At 43.1% G+C, this 22,345-nt stretch overlaps 1 protein-coding gene and 1 pseudogene across 5 annotated transcripts in view; both read left to right on the top strand.

Annotated features, from left to right (window-relative positions):
• Positions 1 to 22,345, top strand: part of TMCC3 (transmembrane and coiled-coil domain family 3) — a 329,301-nt gene that overhangs the window by 262,177 nt on the left and 44,779 nt on the right. For all 5 annotated transcript variants that reach the window (XM_068560842.1, XM_068560839.1, XM_068560841.1 and 2 more), the window contains exons 2-3: positions 17,801 to 18,717; positions 21,282 to 21,417. In XM_068560842.1, the coding sequence (XP_068416943.1) occupies positions 17,801 to 18,717; positions 21,282 to 21,417 (1,053 nt within the window). The remainder of the gene's footprint in view (positions 1 to 17,800; positions 18,718 to 21,281; positions 21,418 to 22,345) is intronic.
• On the top strand, positions 5,756 to 5,855 carry LOC137775959 (U6 spliceosomal RNA; annotated as a pseudogene).

Below are 22,345 nucleotides of genomic sequence, written 5' to 3'. Positions count from 1 at the left end.
TCCTTTTGGGTATGTAGTTTCTTTCATTAAGAATGACATTATTGAGATTCACTTATGTTGTGTGTTAATAATTGTTCATTCTTTTTACTTGCTGCATATTATTTTTAACTGCTTTTTGCTTCATTTTCATTTTGGTGAATAAGTTTCATTATACTGAAGTGTAAATATTCAATGTGTGTTAATTGCTATGTGCTGAGGGCTGCCAGCTTTACAGACCTAGTAGCGATAAAACTGTCGAGAAGAAGAGCTGCAAAGGCTTAGAGGTTGCAGAGTTCAGCCACTTCATTTTCTCAAATGAGGGACCTAAGACTGGAGGGTTAACTAGACCCCAGGTCCCGCGTGGATCTAGACCAGGTTTCTTCCTGAGGTCAAGATGCTGTGTCACAATTCAGACTTGGTCATATGGATGATCCCAGTTAACAGGAAAGCAGTCTTGTGAAGCTAGTAATTTAGAAATCAGTAATCAGCAAGACTTAATACGTTGGCCCATAAATGGTAAGAATTTCAGTTATCTGGAAATTTCTTTCATTCATCTATAATATTGTACTTCCCTCTTTGTGTCAGTTAAATTGAGGTGTTACTGTGTTTGTGGAACTTATTCTTTTATTAGAACCAGTGCTTAAAGGAGAAGGAAGGGGAACGTTTTAACCAGTGTGCATGTTTATTATGATGTTTTCAGTTTCAATGCATTGTCTTGATCTTTTGCCATTCCCAGATGTTGTTCTTTTAAAGCCTCAATGAAAACCACGAAGATGATTTTTAGGATGAGAAGTCTTAGGGTAAATTCTGATTCTGTGATCTCCGTAAGTAAAAAAGTAGTCCTTAATCTTATAGCTTTCTGCTAAGGTAGTAGTGATTCATAGAAAGTTCCATAGAAAGGATATTAAAGAAGAGATTAGTGGACTCATAACAATGGAAGATTAAATCCCTTACTGTAACATTCTTCAGAATATTAGAGCCTCCTTAAATATAATCAGTAAACATAGAAACAAGTGGCTTATCTTTTTTCTTAATTATAAAGCACTGTTTTTCAAACAATTGAAACCCATTAGTTGGTTATGAAATAGATTTAATGAATAGCAACTATCATTTTATATTTTTAGATGGAAAGGCAGAAGGAAGAGTACAGCAAATACCCATCTGTGTTACCCAGATTCAACAAACATTTTCACATTTGCTTTGTGTCTGCGTGTGTGTATGTTACATACAGACATCAGGGCATATCTTTTCTGATATGTATCTAAAAATAAGGACTTTTTCTATATAATAAAATTAACATGCCTAACAAAATTAATTGTAATTTCCTAATACGCAGTTGTCTAAAAAATGAGCTAACCAACCGTGTTTTTTTAAAATACTGTTGCATGTATAAAGATAAGTGTTTCATAAAACTTGTGTTTCAGTTATGTATGTGTGTATACATGTGCACATATGTATGTATGTAGTGGTACATATGTATTTCTTACTATGGGTCTCATTCAGAATTGGGAATATACTGCTTTATAGCATAGGAAAGTTGGTTATAATAAGTATTTGCTACCCAGTGATACTGCTAGTTCTGTGCTGAGTATTGTGTGGTGTCTAAAAAATGAATACTTCTAGTAATCTATAAAGCCAACAAGGAAGATAAAACAAGTAGGGACCCACTCAACAGTATAAATAAGAGCCAAAATGGATCAGGAAGGATAGGAAGTGACATGAGCCTCAAGAAAGAGATTTTGAAGGAATGGTAGGATTTGGATAAGACAGAGAGGCCTTGGAAATGTTGTGTCCAAAGGGAATGATGTAACTACTGAGGTTAAAAAAAAAAGTACAGAAATGTATTGTGTTCTACAGTGCTGGGATCTGTCTGGTGGAGGTTGGAAGAAAGGAGGAAGACACTGGAGAACTGGAATGGGAAAAATTACTCAGATTAAGTACCAACAGGAGGAAGAACCCAATTCCTTTATTAAAAAGAAGAACCGTACATCTTGAGCATTTTGTAACATGATGTAAATGGAAGTTTAGAAGATGAGCGTAATGATTCGCTATGGACTAGATAGATAGAAGAAGTAAAATGTTGAAAGCAATGAAACCCGATTAAACCGTTGCCCTTTGTATATGTGAGGTAGGGAGTTGGGGGCTGGATTCAGGTAGATGGACCCGGAAATAGCAAGGAAGTGTCAATCTAGAGAGAAATTGCTAGACAAAGAAATAACAGAATTTGGTGGCAGCTTGAATAAGGGATGCAGGAGAGAGAACCTGGTAAAATTAGAGAATGAAGCCATTGATAGATAAGGTCATGGGATTAACTATAGCCTGATTGGAAAAAAATCTCACACTTTATGTATAAAGACAAGCTTCCATGACATAATACTCTCAAGAAATAATTTAGGAGGCTTTTTAGAGAAAGTAGCAAGTTATGATCATTAGATAAGCTTTTCTAATACAATTTCCCCTTGTTTTGCTTAAAGACTTAGAGATAGGAAATGTTAGACATCTGTCTTTAGGGTCTTAATTTAGAGTTCTGGTTTTACTGAAAATAGCAACATAGAAGACTAATGACACTTATTTAAAAATTAAGGACCAGATATTGAGATTTAAAATTTTAGTCATTAGAGGTACTGTCTCTTTTTAAAAGTTAGATTCAATCACTCGAATACTAGGTCGTCTGCTTTTGGGTTGGTGGGCATTTTTAAGAAGTATTAGCTTTGCTGTTGAGGTTCATTGAAACTTGATCCTTAAGGCACTTCCTGGCGTGAGTTTGAGATCCTGCTCGTCTTTTCTCCTCCCCCTCTGCGGCAAGATGCAGATGCACACACAAGCAGATTCCATGGGGTGGCAGTGCTCAGCTTCTACTGGAAGAGCTTAATCATGACAACAGCAGCACCATTGTTCTTGGCTCTGGACTTTTCTGAAGTTCCCACCTATTGGGGGTGTGTTGTGTTTCATAAACGATAGCTTACACTTACAGCACTTATTCTGTACAAGGCCCTGTTCCAAGCACTTCATAAATATTAATTCATTTCATCCTCACAGTCACCCTGTGAAGTTGACACCTGCCCCCACTTCACAGATGAGGAAACTGAGTCATAGAGTAAGTAACTACTTGACCAGGGTGATACAATTAACATGGCAGAGCTGGGATTTGAACCTGCATAGTCTGGCTCTAAATCTGTGCTTTTAACACTGTGCCACAGTTAAGCTCTGTTTAGGACACACGGCTTTGGAATCAGGGCTTTTCCTGTGAATCTGAGCTGGCTAGTTGCTGCAAGTATTGTGAGTGGACCTAGAAGGCTGTTGCCTCTGTTTGGAAATACAGTCAACCCAAATACAGACTTGGATTCTAAGAAGGGTCATGGTATAGTGTTTATCTTAAAAATCACAATTCAATTCATTTCTTTCAGTTTCCTTCCTCCCAGATTACAAAACAATAAGTTCCTAGAGGACTATTGTCTCTCTGAAACATGACTCTTTGGCGCTTGTGAACTGCTGTAGCTGTGGGAGAAGGAAGCCTCCTCTTATCTGCATCCTGGTAGCAGAGCCTCTAATGATTACAGTATCCACTGGAGCTGTAACCAGAAGAGGGAGTTGATGTGTAAACTGGCATGTTCCCCTGGCATTGAGAATCATTTTTAAAATGGTTAAAACAGAAGCAACCTACATTTTTTATTATACAAGATATCTTGGGATTTAAGCTAGTGTTTCGTCTTACTTATTAAATGTCAAATTTGGAATATCTCCAGTAATTGCCTTGTAGCATCAAGAACTGTCCAAAGCCGTCTGTTAGTATTCTTTCTCCCTTCTGGTTTCTCTACCATGCATACTTTTTACTTTGTAATATTTAACGGTAGCACAGTGATTTAAGTAAAGGAAATTTTAGGGGTTGTAAGGGTTATGGAAAACATGTTCATGTCTAGGAAAGGGTCTGGTATATGCAGTAGGCTTTCAGTAGAGGTTGGAAATATTATGAAAGCCCAGCCCTTTGAGCCAGGTGGAATCACAGCTCTTCTACATGCTAGCTTTATGACTTCAGATAAGTCCCTTACTTTTTCCATCTGGAAATGAGAATAATTGTTGTAATCTCAGATTCTTAAAAGGAAAAATAATGTATGTGAAGCATTTAGAAAATTATACGATACTTAATAAGTCCTTAGTAACTAGTAGCTTCTCTTTTTAAAATAAATTTGAACTATCTTGCCAAGATCCTGTCCTCTTTTGGACCATTCTTCTTGAGGCCTGCTTTTGGCCTTAAACAAGTCATTGCCTTCTTAGACTTTAGAGGATAAAAGGGCTCCTTTATTTTTGTGTTCCTGTTCTATTGAATTGTGATTTCCTAAGGGACAAGGAGCTATAATCGTCCCTTGGTATCCCTGGGGCACTGGTTCCAGGACCTGCCTTGAATACCAAAATCCTTGGATGCTCAAGTCCCGTAGTCGGCCCCAGCTTCCGCAGATTCAGCCACAGATTGTGTAGTGCCGTAGTATTGATTGAAAAAAAATCTGTGTGTAAGTGGACCTGTGCAGTTCAAACCCATGTTGTTCAAGGATCATCTGTACCCTTGACAATCTTGCTGGTGTATTGGATAAATTATTTTTTAAAGTTTTTCGTTTAATGCAATACAAGACTGCTTCCTTATATGCTACCACAAATAATGGATTGAGTTCAAACTCAATGGATGTGTTAGAAGGAGCAGGCACCTAGTTCTCTGCAACAGTTAGGATGGTAACCGCAGCGGAAATGTCACTTAGGAAGGGAGTACACCTGCATGTTCTGTACATTGTGGGTCTTAGTATCTGTCGTTTGATAATTGGTTGCCTGTATTCTGCTTGGAGCAGCTAAGAGCCGTGAGACACATTAGTCTCCTGAATATTTGATCTCTTGCATGAATCAAAGCCATTAATTAACAGTCCAAAGTCCAGTCTGTCTTGAAAGCAGTCCAGCACCACCTCAGCTGTAGGTTCTTCTTGATCTCTTTGCAAGCAGCTGAGAGGATGTTAAACATGTGGGACAACTGGCTGCCCCAGTTGGCTGTGTCAACCATTGATTCACGCAACAGATAACAAGGTCCTTTTGAGGAAGGAGTGTGGGGCAGGACACAGGTGGCTTAGGAGACATTCCCTCCCCTCCAGTCTTCAAGACAGTGGGGGAACAAATGTTACACAAATGCTTACCAGACCTAGAGAAGAAGTACTGTAAAAGGGGAACATGCAGATTTGGGGGAGAGTATAAAGGAAGCTGGGCATGGGAATGGGGGAGGCTTTGTGGAAGAGACAGTGTTTGGGTTGGTCCTTGGAAGGTACCTGGGGATGGAGGTATGGAAGGCCAGGGCGAGGAACTTAGCAGGTACTTAACGCGGAGATTTAGGAAAGTGCGTGAAGCATTCAGGGGTTTATTGGACTCATGGAATGCAGTGAAGGTTAAAAGCTTTAGAGCTTGGTACAAATCTTGGTTCTGTGTCTTATTAGCTGTAACCATGACTTATTTGATGGCTCCTCACTTCCAAATCTATAAAGCGAAGCTAATGGCTCCTACTTCATGGAGCTGCGGGGATTAAAGGAGAGCGTGTATCACGCTGCATCGGTACTCTGGTGCTGGTGTGTAGATGTGCTCACAGTAGCACTGCGGATGAGTCTGCTGGTATAGGGTAAGACACACGACCCTGATCAAGAGCATTTTAAATTCTTCGCTAAGGATTTCACACTTTAGGGAACTTAAAAGATTTTTGAGAAGGAACAGGACATGGTCTGTTTTATCTTTTAAAAAGATAATTTTTGTGCTCGCTGCGGCAGCACATATTGGAACGATAACAGAGAAGATTAGCATGGCCCCTGCGCCAGGATGATACGCAAATTCATGAAGCGTTCCGTATTTTAAAAAAATAAAAAATAAAAAGATAATTTTATTCAGCCCAAAGAAGTCAGAGTTGTTATATTGATTGTCTCATTTGAAGGTCCAGCATGGCTTCAAAGTAAGGTTGTTTTTCCATACTAATAAATATTGAATGCATTTTTCATGGACATTAAAGTTTTTTTCTTTAAATACTGTTAAAACTGTAATACTGTTTATAATTTTGGTAGAACTAAAAGCAGCTTTTTATTTCCAATTGCTATTTGGTGATAATGCTGCTGGCTTACATTAGAAAAAATAAAATTGCTCAAGGGAAATCACTTCAGTATTGCAAAAGGGAAAGAAATTAATATAGATCAGTTTTCCTTTGCTCCCTCAAAACATAACGATGTTATTTCTAAGCCCTGTGTGATGTCTAGTAGTGTTCTGATCCATTTAAAACAGAATTCTGTACTACAGATCATCCAGTACATATGCCCCTACCCCAGTGTTTGTTATAGTACCAAAAACAAATTAAACCCCTGGCCTGCAGGGAATAGTTCAATTATGAGGCTTAGGTTTGCTTAGGGAATGTGCTTTAGGGCCTGAGTACCAAATGCTATTTTCTGGCTCAGTCTTAATATAGTATCTTTTCAAAGGACATGGACCAAGTTGTGACCCTACTTTTTCTGGGTGCCCTGGGAAAGGAGGATGGAAGGAGCTGTGCCAACTTATAAGCTCAGTGTGTTTGACCATATTCCCCCAGTTACATTTGGGAGTGAGTCTAGTTTCATCTCCAGGCAGCATGACACACCTAGCATCTTTAGATTAAAGTTCACCTACCTCTTTCCAATGAGAATCAGGTTATGATAGGCACATGGAAAATATAGGTAGAGTAGCAATAAAACCCAAAAGTTCTAAAAAAGGAAGGAAAAGCAAATAGGCTCATCGCCAAGTCTAACAGTTACTCTCAGTTTGGTTCTGAACTTCCTAGTATCCACAGCAAAAAGGGAAACATGATTATTGGTATCTGATAGACACCCTTATCATATTTACTATTATATCCACTTTATGTATTGATCCAAGAAGCTATACTTTAGTAGACAAATTGCCTTCCCTTTTAATAGGGCACCTATAATGAACAGAGCATAGGTTGAAATGAAAAGTTACTCGGGTACGTATTCAGGCTGCTTCTTTTAAAAGCAGGCATTAGGCCAAGTGAGATCTCCAAGGATTCTTCCACCTCTGAAAGTAACTTCTGTTGCAGGTGACTGCCACTCATACGAAGTTATCCATCATTGTGTATCTAAGAGGGCGATACGTGTCCTTCAAACACCTTGTTCAGATTGGAGATGCCGAAAGACAGCAGGACAGGGCTGGATTTGTAGTTATCGCTCAGAAGCTTAGCTTAAGCACATGTCCCTGCCAAGAACACTCACCCTCCATGTTTCGGGGGTAGGGGAGGCGGTGAATAAATGCTATAGGAAAAGGAGAAGGTTAGGCCTCAGCCCTGGGGGGGAGGCAGACCTTCTGCCCGCAGGCTGCCTTTCCGGCCATTCTGCTCTGCCCACTGGATCAGGGCCTTGGGAACCATTTTTTCCCCCTTAGAGCTGCCTCTGCTCCCTCAGTTCCTGGAGGTGCTTCTCCTGGAGCAGAACGTCCCACTTCTCCCTTAGCCCTCAAAGCAAGTGCTCAGGTCCCTTTCCCGGGAAGGTTTTGCTGACAGACGCTGCTAGGAACGGACGGGGAATAACCATGGTGGGGACGGATCCCAGAACCCCTCCGAAGCTGTTAGGTTAGTGCCCAGGGGTTCTCACCCACCCCTTCCCTTGGTTTGTTCTGAGTATAGGAAGTAAAAGCCTCAATGACGCTTATTCTGGTTTAGTCCTAAGTTTGGGGCTTCCTGTTTCCCCTTCTTTAGAACTCACCATCCCGCGTCTCCCCGCAAGAAGGCACTGTGACCCTTCCGTCAGGAAGGCGGAGTTCTTGGTAGAGGTGAGGGGCCGGCGTTAGGGGCTCACTTCCCGTCCCTCAACTTGCCTGTTTTCGAGGTACCTGGGGTTCCCAGAGAGTCCTTCCTCTTCTCAGCAGCACCCTTTGCTCGTGTCTCCTCACAGCCCCCACCGCTCCCTCCCTCGGGGCTGTGGCTGTCCTTTAGCTGCCGGTGGTTCTCAGTGTAGACGGGTTTTCATTACCATACCCTTCCGCTTCTGCTCTTCAAGGCACAGTCTTTTTTAATCTGGCCTCCCCCCTCCTTTAATTTAATTCTTGTATAGATTATAAAGTACACAGTGAATCTTTGCCAGGTAAGGGATTAGTCTGCATTAATTGAAAGCTCTTTTGAAGAAATAGGTATTTTTCCTAGTGTATGTAACTCAGAGTAGGTTACCTACCACTGTTGCCTGGTAGAGGCTAAATGAGAAGATAATTCTTTCTAATTACAGTATCAAGTGTTTGTAAGTGCTTGAGATATTTGAAGAATTTGTTTTTGAGAACCCTGAACACTTTGCCTAATCTCCCTTACACTGTTAATTAGCAGTATCTGTGGATAAAGGATTGGGCTTTCAAAAGTACGTGTATTCCAGCCCCGGTTCCAAATGATCCTGGATTCCAGGTTTACTTTACCTGCAGTCAAGAAAGAGAACTTTTGATGCTACAGATATTCTTTTTTCAGTGATACCGAGAGGAAGAGGTGGGGAGAAATAAAACCTTTATGGTAAAACTAGTGACTCAATTCCTGTTCCGTACACCATGAACAGAATGTGCCATTGTCAGAATTGAACTACGAAAGGAAGTGTTCTTTGTCTAAACAAATTAGAACAAACATTGTACTAAGACACTTTACTAACAACATATCCTTTTGGATACCACATGAAGGTCTTTCGGATTTTTCATTTTGAGCATGTAGTGTGGAGAAGTAGCTTTCTTCTCAAATATAGGTCTTGAATATTCTGTACAGGTATCCACATGAATGGAGTAATTATGTCTTGATAAGGATGCTTATTGAGCCTTCAGAGTTATTTTTCCAGTACAGATTGGCTCAATTAGCAAGAAAACCAAATGTTTGATGCTAGGGTCCCGTGAATGGGCTGGCTTCCCTGGGTTCCGTATTCACTGAGAGGCTAGACATTTTGCAAGTGCGTATCAGGTGACCACAGTGTAGCAAGAGGGAAGATGGCTTGGTAGCATCATGTATATTACCAGTAAGAAAGTGATATAGGGACTTCCCTGGTGGCACAACGGTTAAGAATCCACCTACCAGTGCAGGGGACACGAGTTCGAGCCCTGGTCCAGGAAGATCCCACATGCCACGAAGCAACTAAGCCCATGTTCCACAACTACTGAGCCTGCGCTCTGGAGCCCGCGAGCCACAACTACTGAGCCCGCGCGCCTAGAGCCCGTGCTCCGCAACAAGAGAAGCCACCGCAATGAGAAGCCCGCGCACGGCAACGAAGCGTAGACCCCGCTCGCCGCCATGAGAGAGAGCCCGCGCTCAGCAATGAAGACCCAACGCGGCCAAAAATAATAAATACATTAAAAAAAAAAAGAAAGTGATATAAAGCTCACATTCTTCTGATAGAACATACAAAGGTCCCCCCTTCAGGGCCATGCTGAGCAGTGCCTTGTTTTCTCAGCTCTGTCACCCAGCCTAGGGAAGGGTGTCTTCCCTTCTCTCCAGGCAAATCCATGGCTTATCTGCTGAGCGCCTGTTCCTGTATATGTCTAGATATCAACTCTTCACTTGTGAGGCCCCAGCATCTTCTTTATAGGCCCCTTATCTTACTTGCTTTTCTGATTTCTACCATTTTTCTTCTTCTCCTTCTCTTTGTGATTGTAAATGCATGGGCATGATTCTGATAAAAGCAATAGCTTTTTTATCCTCATATAAAATTATTTTGGCTCAGTCAGTGTTTGCCTTTTAGAGCATGGATGAAGAGGAATGGACTTCACAGGCCGTGCCAAACCCGAGACGGGTGTGGCTCCAGGTGGCAACACCAGGACCATGGTAGGAAGTCGTCGCGTGGATGAAGATTTCAAGCTCAGCCTGAGGGTTGAGTCTGGACCGAACCCGGAGTGCCCACAGAAGTCTGGATGACCATGTGAGGGACACTGCAGAATGGGTTCTCACTCGGTTGGTGGCTTGTACAGATCTCGCAGAGTCTTGCATATTTCATATAAACTGAGTGGAGCCCCAGCTAAGCTGTTTATTTTCTGTGGATTTCAAGAAACATACATATTCTTTATGAGCCTTGCTTTTCTCATAAAATAGGGCTGGTGTGAAGAATATGTGAATACATAAAAAATATTTAGCATAATGCCTGACTCATAATAAAAGTACTCGGTCATTATTGTCAGGGAAGCATGCTCTGGAGACAGACAGCCTGGATTTCAGTCCTATCTCTGTTGTTTACTAGGCAGTTAACTTAGCTTCTCTGCATCTAGTTTTCTCATTTGTAAAATGGTAATAATAGTAGAACCTGTCTCAGATTTTTTAGCCAATAGGATATAGCACGTGTCACTAACAGGATATTTTTCCTCCCGGGCATGTGGTAGGATTGAAGTTAGGTAGGGCCAGTGCAGTGAATTCAGGAAGCCCAGGAGTCCCTTCTGGGGAAATCTTTAGGAACCAGTGGACTATTCACCAAGTTCCCTGCCCCTGCCATGGCCACCAACAGCATTCCTGATGGTAGGGGCTCCGTCACAGCCTGGGTCCCTCAGCCTACTAGCAGCAGGCTTGTTAGCATGAGTGAGAGATAAGCCTTTCGCTTTTTTTAAGCCCCTGGGATATTATTTTTTTTTTTTTTTTAATGTCTGGGAGGACAATTTCTCTTGGCCATTGCTCTTTTTTTTTTTTAAATAATTATTTATTTATTTTTGGCTGTGTTGGGTCTTCGTTTCTGTGCGAGGGCTTTCTCCAGTTGCGGCGAGCGGGGGCTGCTCTTCATCGCGGTGCGCGGGCCTCTCGCTATCGCGGCCTTTCTTGTTGCGGAGCACAGGCTCCAGACACGCAGGCTCGGTAGTTGTGGCTCATGGGCCTAGTTGCTCCGCGGCAGGTGGGATCTTCCCAGACCAGGGCTCGAACCCGTGTCCCCTGCATTGGCAGGCAGATTCTCAACCACTGCGCCACCAGGGAAGCCCCAAGCCCCTGGGATTTTGACGTCGATTGTTACCCCAGCAAAGCCTAGCACATCTGACTGGCACACCAGAGGAACAGCCTTGATGCTACACCTAAAGTTAGATTTCAGCTGAAATGAGTAAGAGTACAGAATGTCAGCTGTGTTGGCTCGGACACTTAGGCCACAAAAACCTGCAAAAGCCTTTGGATCCTGAACCTGTAGCTCCTTTGTGGGCCTGTCTGTAACACTGCTCTCGTGTGTGCTCTGAAATACCTGTTGCCTGGGCAGTGACCACCGGTTTGAAGGACCTGACCCTTTCCTTATATGACCGAGCTCAAGCAGCTTTTCTTTAGGCAAAAGTTTACCATATCTGGCCTTGGGACTAAGCAGCTGGTTGTTATCTGGCCTCGGGACTAAGCAGCTGGTTATTATCTGTCCCCTGGTTCTGATCTCTCGGCCCCTGCACCTTCTGGCCACTCTGTGACCCCAGAGCCCCAGGCTCTCCTGCCTCAGTCCACGCCCTCCCAGTGTCCACAGGAACCTGCATTCCCCTTTCCAGTTCTCTTGGTTTGGGTGGTGTGCCTCTGCTTGGCTATGCTGCCCTTTTTGTTCATGTCTCTCTGGAGCTTTAGGGGGCACACATGAAATGTCATGGGGGACAGCCCTCTCTTGAAGCTTGAGCCATGTGTTTGAGCAGCACTGGTAACGACCGAGATGTGCCTGGCATCCCAGTGAGGAAGGTGAGCTCCCGGGGGTAATGGTGCTGGAGGCTTGGGTTGGAGCAGAGATGATTCAGTGTCAGGTTTTGACATCAGTCCAGGGCTTAAAGCTTTTCCTTGCCTTTGTTCCAGAACATTGAGATGACGGTGGAAATGTTTCTGCTGCCAGAAGGGAAACATCATTAGGAATGGCTTTTCACTAGAATGCTAGTGGTCAGCTTTTCATGTAAGGTAATAATAGACAAGTAATTCAGAGAGAACTGAAGGAGGTTAGCAGTCATTTTTAAAGACAGCATCTTTTCTGCCAAAACGGTAATTCAACTTCCTTTTTTTATTTTATTTTATTATTTTTAAAATCTTTTGGCCATGCTGTAAAGCATCTTACTTCCCCGACCAGGGATGGAACCCGCTCCCCCTGCATTGGAAGCGTGGAGTCTTAACCACTGGACTGCCAGGGAAGTCCAGCTTCCTTATTTTTAAAAAATTGGGGGCTTCCCTGGTGGCGCAGTGATTGAAAATCTGCCTGCCAATGCAGGGGACACGGGTTGGAGCCCTGGTCTGGGAAGATCCCACATGCTGCGGAGCAGCTGGGCCCGTGAGCCACAGTTACTGAGCCTGCGCGTCTGGAGCCTGTGCTCCACAGCAAGAGAGGCCGCGACAGGGAGAGGCCCGCGCACCGTGATGAAGAGTGGCCCCCGCCTGCCACAACTAGAGAAAGCCCTCGCACAGAAACGAAGACCCAACACAGCCATAAATAAAAATAAATAAATAAATAAAAAATAAATAAATTTTTTTTAAAAATTGAAAAATACAACAGCATAATAAAAAGAATGACTCCTTATAATCCCACAGTGCAAAGTTAGCCATTGTTAACAATTTGGAGCTTGTTTTTCTTTTAGTTTTTTCATACAGGTACATTTTTTAAACGAAATCGGGATGATAAACAATAGCAAACCTTTACTGAAACCATTTTCTGTGCCAGGAAGTCTTTAAGTACTTCATGCGCATTATCTCATTTACTTCTCACGACTCTTCAAAGAATCATTATCTCCATTTTACAGAACAAGAAACTGAAGCACAGAGAGGCTAAGTCATTTTTCCAAGGTCACACAGCTCATAAGAGTGGTGCCAAGATGGAAACCAAAGCAGTCTGTCTCCTGAGCCCAGGGTTTTGACTATCCTGTGGCACTGTCTCACAGTCAAGATAGCTTGGAGTACACTTCATGGCATTTTGCAGTGTTAGCTCTGAGTTGTCTGGTTCTATCTCCTCGTTCTATAGATTAGGAAATGAAAGACCACACAGGTGATTAGATATACCCGAGGACGTATAGCTGGTCAATGTCAGTGCCAAAACTGGAGCACGTGTCCCACGATCCACATGCTGATTGACTCTGGACGATCTGTAGACCTTTGTCCTCCTCCCTGGGCCCCAGCTCTGAAGCAGCTGCGTTGTACTGGTGACCTCCGTGCCGAGTCCAGATGAAATGGAGGACGGAGGACTCCCACAGCTTTCTTCCAGCACGTACCTGAAATCCCAGTTTGAATTCAGGGAAATGTGTGGGCATCTAGTGATACATGTTAGCTGGCTCTTAATTATCCTGCAGAACTAGGGCTGCAAAAGGCTAAAGCGTGCAGCCCAGCAATGGTTCCAGCTTTCCGCCCTCATCAGACATTTCTACTGAGATTTGCCAACCAGCAGTAAGATTGATTGATTGAGCTTTAAACGCTGTTGCTTTCCTCCACCTGGACTCTCGGGGACATGCCAGGCATTGTTATAACTTGAAAGTAAGCCAGAAGTCAGCCAGCCATCCGTGCGTAAACATTCCTGCGCACACGGCTGGCCCGGCCCAGCATCTGTGAGAGAACTGGGCCCTTGCCCTGAGATGCTGGGGCTGGGTGGCCAGCTGCCATGGGCTTGAGGATTAAAGGAAGAGGAACAGGTGATGCGGTGATGCCTTCTTGCTGTGTTTGGTAAGGTAAGATTTAAGAGCCTCTGTATCTTCAGAGGTGTGGTGGACTTCTTAATAGGGGCTATCAAGCAGGTGGTTTTTTGGTTTGTTTGTTTTTTTTTAAACAACCTAATCTGATCTTATCAGAGCTCCAGGAGGGCAGGAGCCCTCCTTCTTATGACTCTCACAATGTGGAGCAAAAAAAGACTAGAGGAGTACATGATACATTAATCAAAACTAATGTATTCTGTTAGAAGTCAGGTTCGTGGTCACCTCTGGAGATGGGGGTGATGTTGTTATGACTGAAGGGGGCACAAGGGGAGCTTCTGTTCTTTTTTTTTTTAAACTGGGTCCTGGTTACACTAGTTTCACAGTTTGTGAAGATTTGAGTTTTATTCTTTTTAGATGTGCTTTTTTCTGCATGTAAATGAAACTTCAATTGAAGTTTAAGTCTTTATTTTTATTTGTGTATCATGTTGCTCATTGATACTCAAAAAAATCTGTTTAGTTGAATTGGCTTGAAATGATGTAGAACTTACTACCTAGGTATTAAGAAAACATCTTTACCTGGAATTGTCAGGTCTACCTGGACTGAACTGCTATGGTCATTTTTTTATTCTCTTCAAATGTATCTTAAATGATTTCAGTGTAGATTCTCCTGGAATAAAGAATGATGTCGCTTTAGTTCAGCAAACATTTAATTGACAGCCTCCTGTGAATAAGGGACAATGCTAGCTCTACTAGCTGGGTGCAGTTGTGACACCACCTCTCCCCTGAAGGAGCAGATGAGCGCTAAAAAGAGGGATAAAGTGCCACAAGAGCACCATGGGGGAATCACAGAAAGGACAGGCAGCTTTCTGGCGGGACTAGGAAAAGATTCATGGAAAAAGTAGCATTTGAAATGGATTGTAAAGAGTATGTTGGATTTTGGGACCTTCCAATGCAGGGGACGTGGGTTCAATCCCTGGTCGGGGAACTAAGATCCCACATGCCTTGGGGCAGCTAAGCCCGCGTGCCACAACTAGAGAGAAGCCCACGTGCCGCAACTAAGACCCGATGCAGCCATAAATAAATAGATAGATAGATAGATAGATAGATAGATAGATAGATAGATAGATAGATAGATAGATAGTATGTTGGAGTTTGATAAACAGAAGTGGATGGATGGCTGGCATTGTGAATATCATGCATGTGAACTTTAGGTTGCGTGGCTCACTTAAGATGACTGGCATCCATCAGGTGCAAGGTGAGGCCTGAAAGGTAAGCTGAGGACTTAACAGTGACCAGGTTGTATTACATAATTTGGGAGGCACTAGGGAGCCAAAGAGATTTTCTGAGAAGAAGAGTAGCACAGTCAGATTGGATATCTTCAGTGAAATCGAATTTCTAGCCTCGTGATTGTACCGTTACTGTTAATTACCCTGTCTGCCCCAGACAAACATTTCCTGGGCTTAGTGCATCCTTTGTAACTGTAATTTGAGCCCATTCCTGTTTGGGTCCACTGGTGAGCCATAGCTGCTTGGCTTCCATGAACTTCCTGTGGTCATCTCTCCAGGACTTGAAGATGATTATTATGTACCTTCTTTAGTCTCTACACCCATCCTTCCCCCTTGACCAGGTGAAGTCACAATTCCTTTATTCCTTTTTCTAGTCTTATAGTGATTTGGCATTTATTTCCTTCCAGCCTTTCCTATGTGATGCTCTTCTGCCAGATAAAGCAACCAGGGTCTCTTATGGCAAAGCTGTGTGTGGGAAGAGAGGGGTCGAGAAATAACGCTAACAAACTTTTGTAAGTTGTGAAACAGGCCTGATCCACCGACCTGGGATTGTGTCCCACTGTACCATTGGGCTCCCCCCCTTTCGGAAAAAGCCCTGGGTAGCCTTTCTCGTATGGCAGAATGTTAATGCTCATTGTTGGAAATGGTCCACATTTGATCCTGAGTCACTTTGGCAGTATGAGGTCTGTTATTATCTTAGCGATTTTTTACTATGTCAGCCTCTTCTCTCCTTAAAAAAAGCTAACTTGAGCTGAATATTGTCTTGTCTCCCATTGTTTCTGTCAAGACTCTATATCAAGGCATTTTGCTAATCAAAGGGTTGTTAACTGGACAAATAAGATGCTTCAGTTTAGATTTAAGTATTTTTGTTTAGAGATTGTGTTCAGACTCTGTAAAGACCTGTTTTTAGTCCTCTGGGACAAGAGTAGTAGAGTTTCCTGAGGTGGAAAAAGGACCAGCGTTAGGGTGACTTGTATTCAAATCCTAGCTCTTTAAGTCTCTGTTTCTACATGTTATATGGATGTAACACATTCTTTGCCTGCCATGGTGGTGAGGCTCAGACAGGGCAAACCCTGTGGACATTCAGTGCCTGGCACGCAGACCACATTTGCCTTTCCCATTCATTCATTCATTCATTCATTTATTAATTAATTATTGTCAGCAACAATACCTCATAGAAATCCTTCCAAGTTTCCTAGTATGGTTCTTTTTTTTTTTTTTTTTTTTGAATTTTATTTATTCATTTATTTTTAAAACAACAGCTCTTTTTATTTTAATTTTTTAAATTTTTATTTATTTATTTTATTTATGGCTGTGTTGGGTCTTCGTTTCTGTGCGAGGGCTTTCTCTAGTTGCGGCGAGCGGGGGCCACTCTTCACCGCGGTGCGCGGGCCTCTCACCGTCGTGGCCTCTCTTGTTGCGGAGCACAGGCTCCAGATGCGCAGGCTCAGAAATTGTGGCTCACGGGCCTAGTTGCTCCGCGGCATGTGGGATCCTCCCAGACCAGGGCTCGAACCCGTGTCCCCTGCATTGGCAGGCAGATTCTCAACCACTGCGCCACCAGGGAAGCCCTTATTTATTTTTTTATACAGCAGGTTCTTATTAGTCATCAATTTTATACACATCAGTGTATACATGTCAATCCCAATCGCCCAATTCATCACACCACCATCCCCACCCCCCACCGCTTTCCCCGCTTGGTGTCCATACGTTTGTCCTCTGCATATGTGTCTCAATTTCTGCCCTGCAAACCAGTTCATCTGTACCATTTTTCTAGGTTCCACATATATGCGTTAATATACGATATTTGTTTTTCTCTTTCTGACTTAACTTCACTCTGTATGACAGTCTCTAGATCCATCCACATCTCAACAAATGACCCAATTTCATTCCTTTTTATGGCTGAATAATATTCCCTTGTGTATATGTACCATATCTTCTTTATCCATTCGTCTGTCGATGGGCATTTAGGTTGCTTCCATGACCTGGCTATTGTAAATAGTGCTGCAGTGAACATTGGGGTGCATGCCTTTCCCTTTTGGAGCACAATGTAGCCACCCCCTTTGCCAGGGTGCTCAATGATGCTTTGCAATTCCTTTTTTACAGGTGGCCCTTGAGTGAGAAAGCTATTGCATGTGGTCTTAATATTGTCACTGTTGTTGTTGTTGTTTCTAACATCTTTATTGGAGTATAATTACTTTACATGGTGTGTTAGTTTCTGCTGTACAACAAAGTGAATCAGCTATATGTGTACATATATCCCCATATCTCCTCCCTCTTGCATCTCCCTCCCACCTTCCCTATCTCACCCCTCTAGGTGGACACAAAGCATCGAGCTGATCTCCCTGTGCTATGCGGCTGCTTCCCACTAGCTATCGGTTTTACATTTGGTAGTGTATATATGTCACTGCTACTACAAAGTACCTACTGGAACTTTGCTTGCTTGCTTGCGTCCTTCCTTCCTTCCTTCCTTCCCTCCCTCTCTCCCTCCCTTCCTTCCTTTTTTTTTTCCATTTTCCTGTTAAATGATTGAATGCTGAATTGGGTGCATTTCCCACAATGGTGAAGTTCGCTGTGAATGGGGCATGGCAGGCATCCCAGTTACCTGGGCACTTTGGGAAACCAGAACAGATTTGATAACCTCATCTCATTATGTATTTTCTACCCTGGCAACCAAGAGTTACTATATAATCAGGCAGAAAGTCAGATACCCTGGCAGAGGTGAATCTCATCGTTCGTATACATGGGTGCAGGAGGAGTTGGCTTTCTGCATTCAACTTGAGAGGATAGTAGGGAGTTTTTATCTTTCGAATACTTGCAGTTTGAAAATCTGGGGTGTAAAGTATGTCTGTTGTGTGTGCACAGACTGCATCACAGCGACTGTCTCTTCGACTTCCAGTCTCAAAGTGCTTATTCCCTGTCTCCTCCAGGTAGAACGTCATGACATGAATACACTAAGCCTTCCCCTGAACATCCGCCGAGGTGGGTCAGACACCAACCTCAACTTTGATGTACCAGATGGCATCCTGGACTTCCACAAGGTCAAACTCAGTGCGGACAGCCTGAAGCAGAAAATTCTAAAGGTCACAGAGCAGATAAGAATCGAGCAAACGTCCCGCGATGGGAATGTCGCAGAGTATCTGAAACTAGTCAACAGCGCGGACAAGCAGCAGGCTGGCCGCATCAAGCAGGTCTTTGAGAAGAAGAATCAGAAGTCGGCTCAATCCATTGCCCAGCTGCAGAAGAAGTTAGAGCAGTATCACAGAAAGCTCCGGGAGCTCGAGCAGAATGGGACCCCCAGGAGCTCAAAGGACATTGCCAAGGACAACCTGAAGGACATCCAGCCCTCTCTGAAGGATGCCCAGGCCAAGGCTCGCACCGCTCCCCACAGCCTGGAGAGCGGTAAGTCGGGCCTGCCGGGGGTGTCCCTCACCCCACCCGTGTTCGTCTTCAGCAAGTCCAGAGAGTTCGCCAACTTGATCCGGAATAAGTTTGGCAGTGCCGACAACATCGCTCACCTAAGAAACTCCTTGGAGGAGTTCCGGCCCGAGGCCAGCGCCAGGGCCTACGGGGGCAGCGCCACCATCGTGAACAAGCCCAAGTACGGCAGCGACGACGAGTGCTCGAGCGGCACGTCAGGCTCCGCCGACAGCAACGGGAACCAGTCGTTCGGGGCCGGGGGCACTGGCACGCTGGACAGCCAGGGCAAGCTCACGGCCATCCTGGAGGAGCTCAGGGAGATCAAGGACACCCAGGCGCAGCTGGCCGAGGACATCGAGGCGCTGAAGGTGCAGTTCAAGAGGGAGTATGGCTTCATCTCTCAGACCCTGCAAGAGGAGACATACAGGTATTTCATGCTCTCCTCTTCACATTCTTTCAGGAGCACGAGTTACTACCTGCAGAGAGATTGCTCGAAAGTGATATGCTAGTGGTTGTATTTTCTGTAACTATGGATATAGGCCAAAAGGCATTTAGGAATTGATAGTTCTTTCCATACCTTGTGATTCTAAGTTTTGTAAGTTGTGACTTGAAGCCTGACAGCTTAGAGAGACCTTATACATGTGGGTCAGTTAAAATATCACTATATAGTCGATGACTGGTGTATATTGAGCTCCTGATTCAGTAGGCTGCTGTTATGAGGTCTCGGTACACTAATTCGTAGATCTGTATTTGATTTCCCTACGTAATAACTGTCAAGTAAAAAATGAATTCATCGTCCAGCTAGGTAGCTTTTATTTGGTACATAAATCTTGAAGTCTTTATATAGTGTATTTTTTTATGATATTGTATTTTGCTCAGTAAACTTTTCACCCTAAATGAAGAGCTTTCAAAAGGAATCTTAAGATTATAAGTATAATCAGTAATAAATTCAAATCTTGTGGATTATATTAGCTAATTTTTAAAGTCCAGTGTTGTGTAGGCTGGCTTTTAGGTGCCTCTAGCTTAAAAAGTGTGTATGCCCAAGTATGAGGTGATTTTCCACCATTTTCCCAATAAAAATATCCCCCCCACACAAGTTTTTTTGTCAAATAAATGTTAACTTCTAAAAATGTAGATTAAAAAGTGAATGCCTATTACATATGGTTAAGAGTTAAAATTTAAATTTAGTTTACACGTTGTTTTTTATGTGATATATGATTTTATATATGTGTTAATTTAGAGATGTGGCTTTTTTCGGCTCTCGTATTTTATGAAATGATTTTTTAAAAACTTTCCACTTACATCTTTGACTTTGGATTCTTTGTCACATAAGAACTGTTTCTGCATCACAGTTTTTCCAGGTAATATTGACTTTAATTCCATTCAGATAGTTTGGGATACAGCACCCTTTGGATCCCTTTATTTCAAGTCACAAATATCCATTAGGACAGCTTTGGCTCTCATTTGTTATATAACATGTTTGTGATCTCCATGATTTGGTCACTCACTATATTACTTACTTTAAGAGATCTTTTTTTTTTTTTTGCTTTTATTTTACATTGGAGTATAGTTGACTTACAATGTTGTGTTAGTTTCAGGTGTACAGCAAAGTGATTGAGTTATACATATATGTATTCTTTTTCAGCTTCTTTTCCCATATAGGTTATTGAGCATTGAGTAGAGTTCCCTGTGCCATATAGTAGGTCCTTGTTGATTATCTATTTTATATATAGTAGTGTGTAGACGTTAATCCCAAACTCCTAATTTATCCCTCCCTGCCACCTTTCCCCTTTGGTAATCATCAGTTTGTTTTCTAAGTCTGTGAGTCTGTTTCTGTTTTATAAATAAGTTCATTTGTGTCATTTTTTTTTAGATTCCACATATAAGTGATATCATATGATATTTGTCTTTCTCTGTCTGACTTATTACTTCACTTAGTATGATAATCTCTAGGTCCATCCATGTTGCTGCAAATGTCATTATTTCATCCTTTTTTATGGCTGAGTAATATTCCTTTGTATATATGTACCATGTCTTCTTTATGCATTCATCTGTCAAGAGATTTTTAAAAGGCTTGCTTACAAAACACCAACATTGGGCACCTGTGAAGTCCTACCTGAGAAAAATCATTAAATCTGTATTAAAGTGTTTTTTTAAATGATTCTATCAGGTGACTATATAAGCGTCTAAAACTGGCGTTGATCGAAGTCATCCAGGCTAATGCATCTTCCTTAAATAGTGCTTCCTGTTTCCAAATAAATATTACATGGTTTCAAATATAATACAAAATTCCCCTTCTCTGAGGGGATTGGGGGGTGGGAATGGGAATCTTTGCGCTTCTGTTACTTTAAATTTGGGCTTTCAGAAGTGCCACCTGATAAGCCATCTTTAATTTGCAAGAAGCATGATTTTTTAATTGACACTTAAGTCCTAAGAGCTGAAACATGTATTCGGAATCACTGTGTGCACTGGGAAATAAGTGGAATTGGCTCCAGCATAGAAATCGGTCATTTCCTTACAACCTCTCTGGCGCAGGAGAGCTGTGGCCGTGAACCACTAGGCACTGTGGGGTCAGAAGAGGGAAAAGCACCAGGATGCCAGTGGGTCCTCGCCTTTAGCAGGATGACTGACAGCCCTGTCTCCTGACCAGCCCTGGTGAATGTGCCAATGATAAGGCCTGTCCTGTTGTCCCCACAGCCAGACAAGGTGTTGGTCTGACGTGGGTGGAAAAACCAGGTTTGGTTTGCGTGAACCCTCAGCGGTGCGGACAGAGTTAAGACTGCAGAGACCAGTCCTTTCTGGAGCTAGAGTTCAGTGTTTTCCAAAAGCATGTTCCCCACAGCTTGACTTACTTTTTTGGAAGCACAGTCTGCCTGGGGTTGAGAACAAGCCAAGGGGCACTGGTGACAGACACAAAGGATGTCATTTTCTAAGTGCTGTCAGAACACCTTTGAAATGTCACATTCAGAATCACCTCCTCTCTTTGGAAAGGTACGAGCGACTGGAAGACCAGCTGCACGACCTCACGGACCTGCATCAGCACGAGACGGCCAACCTGAAGCAGGAGCTGGCCAGCATCGAGGAGAAGGTGGCCTACCAGGCCTACGAGCGGTCACGGGACATCCAGGTGCCTTTCCTCTCCCCACCAGAGCTCATGTGGGCTCTTCCCAGCCTTTCATTCATTTAACAAACTAAGTGCATTACCCCCAAGCCTGAAAGGATTTCTGGCACGTGGAGCAAACATTTATTCTTCACCATATTAACCCCAGTAGCTTATGTTATAGACATTAAGCTATATTCTGTTTACTTTCTGCCTAAATTAGTTAGCAAATATTTATCATCTACCCCAAGCCTATCACTGATACTCTACTCTCCCCACCATCACCACAGTTTTTACAAATTTTAAAACATTAGACAAACCTTGCCTTCGACATGCTTGCCTAGGTGGAGGATCAGAAGTAACGCAACTGCCAATTGGCTCAAGACAGTGAGAACAAGGGCCAAATCACGTGATGCAGACTCTGAAAGCCTCAGAAATTTAGGCGTGCAGTGCCCAGCAAGCTATGGACAAGTGGGGCGGGGGGGTCACTTAGTGGTCAGACACTGGACTTCAGTCCCAGCCATTTACCAGCTTCGTGGTCCTGAGCAAGCCTTAAGTCTATTTGCTCATCTCTAAAATAATAGCTTTCATATTTCTGGGAATTTCAAGCAGTTGAGTGCATACCGTGTGCCAAGCACTATCAAAGCACTTTACGTGTCTCATTTCCCCATCTATTCCTCACAACAGCCTTTTGAGGTAGTTTTTGTTATTCTCTTAATTTCTCAGATGTGGAGACCAAGGCACAGAGAGGTTAAGTGACTTGACCAAGGTTTTGCAGATAATCCTTGAGTAATGAATGTGAATCAATGTCCTGGAGAAGGTGGGTCTTGAAGAGGTGGGTGGGATCCTGATGGATGGAGGGAAGGGGTAACTGGATCAGTATAAACAAAGGCATGCTCCAGTATTAATGTGATACTAACGCTGTAGTGAAGCAACCCTAGGCTTCGTGAGCTCC

The sequence above is a fragment of the Eschrichtius robustus genome, chromosome 13, assembly GCF_028021215.1.
Source record: "Eschrichtius robustus isolate mEscRob2 chromosome 13, mEscRob2.pri, whole genome shotgun sequence".
Classification (NCBI taxonomy): Eukaryota; Metazoa; Chordata; class Mammalia; order Artiodactyla; family Eschrichtiidae; genus Eschrichtius; species Eschrichtius robustus.
This window is presented reverse-complemented; position numbering and strand designations above follow the sequence as displayed.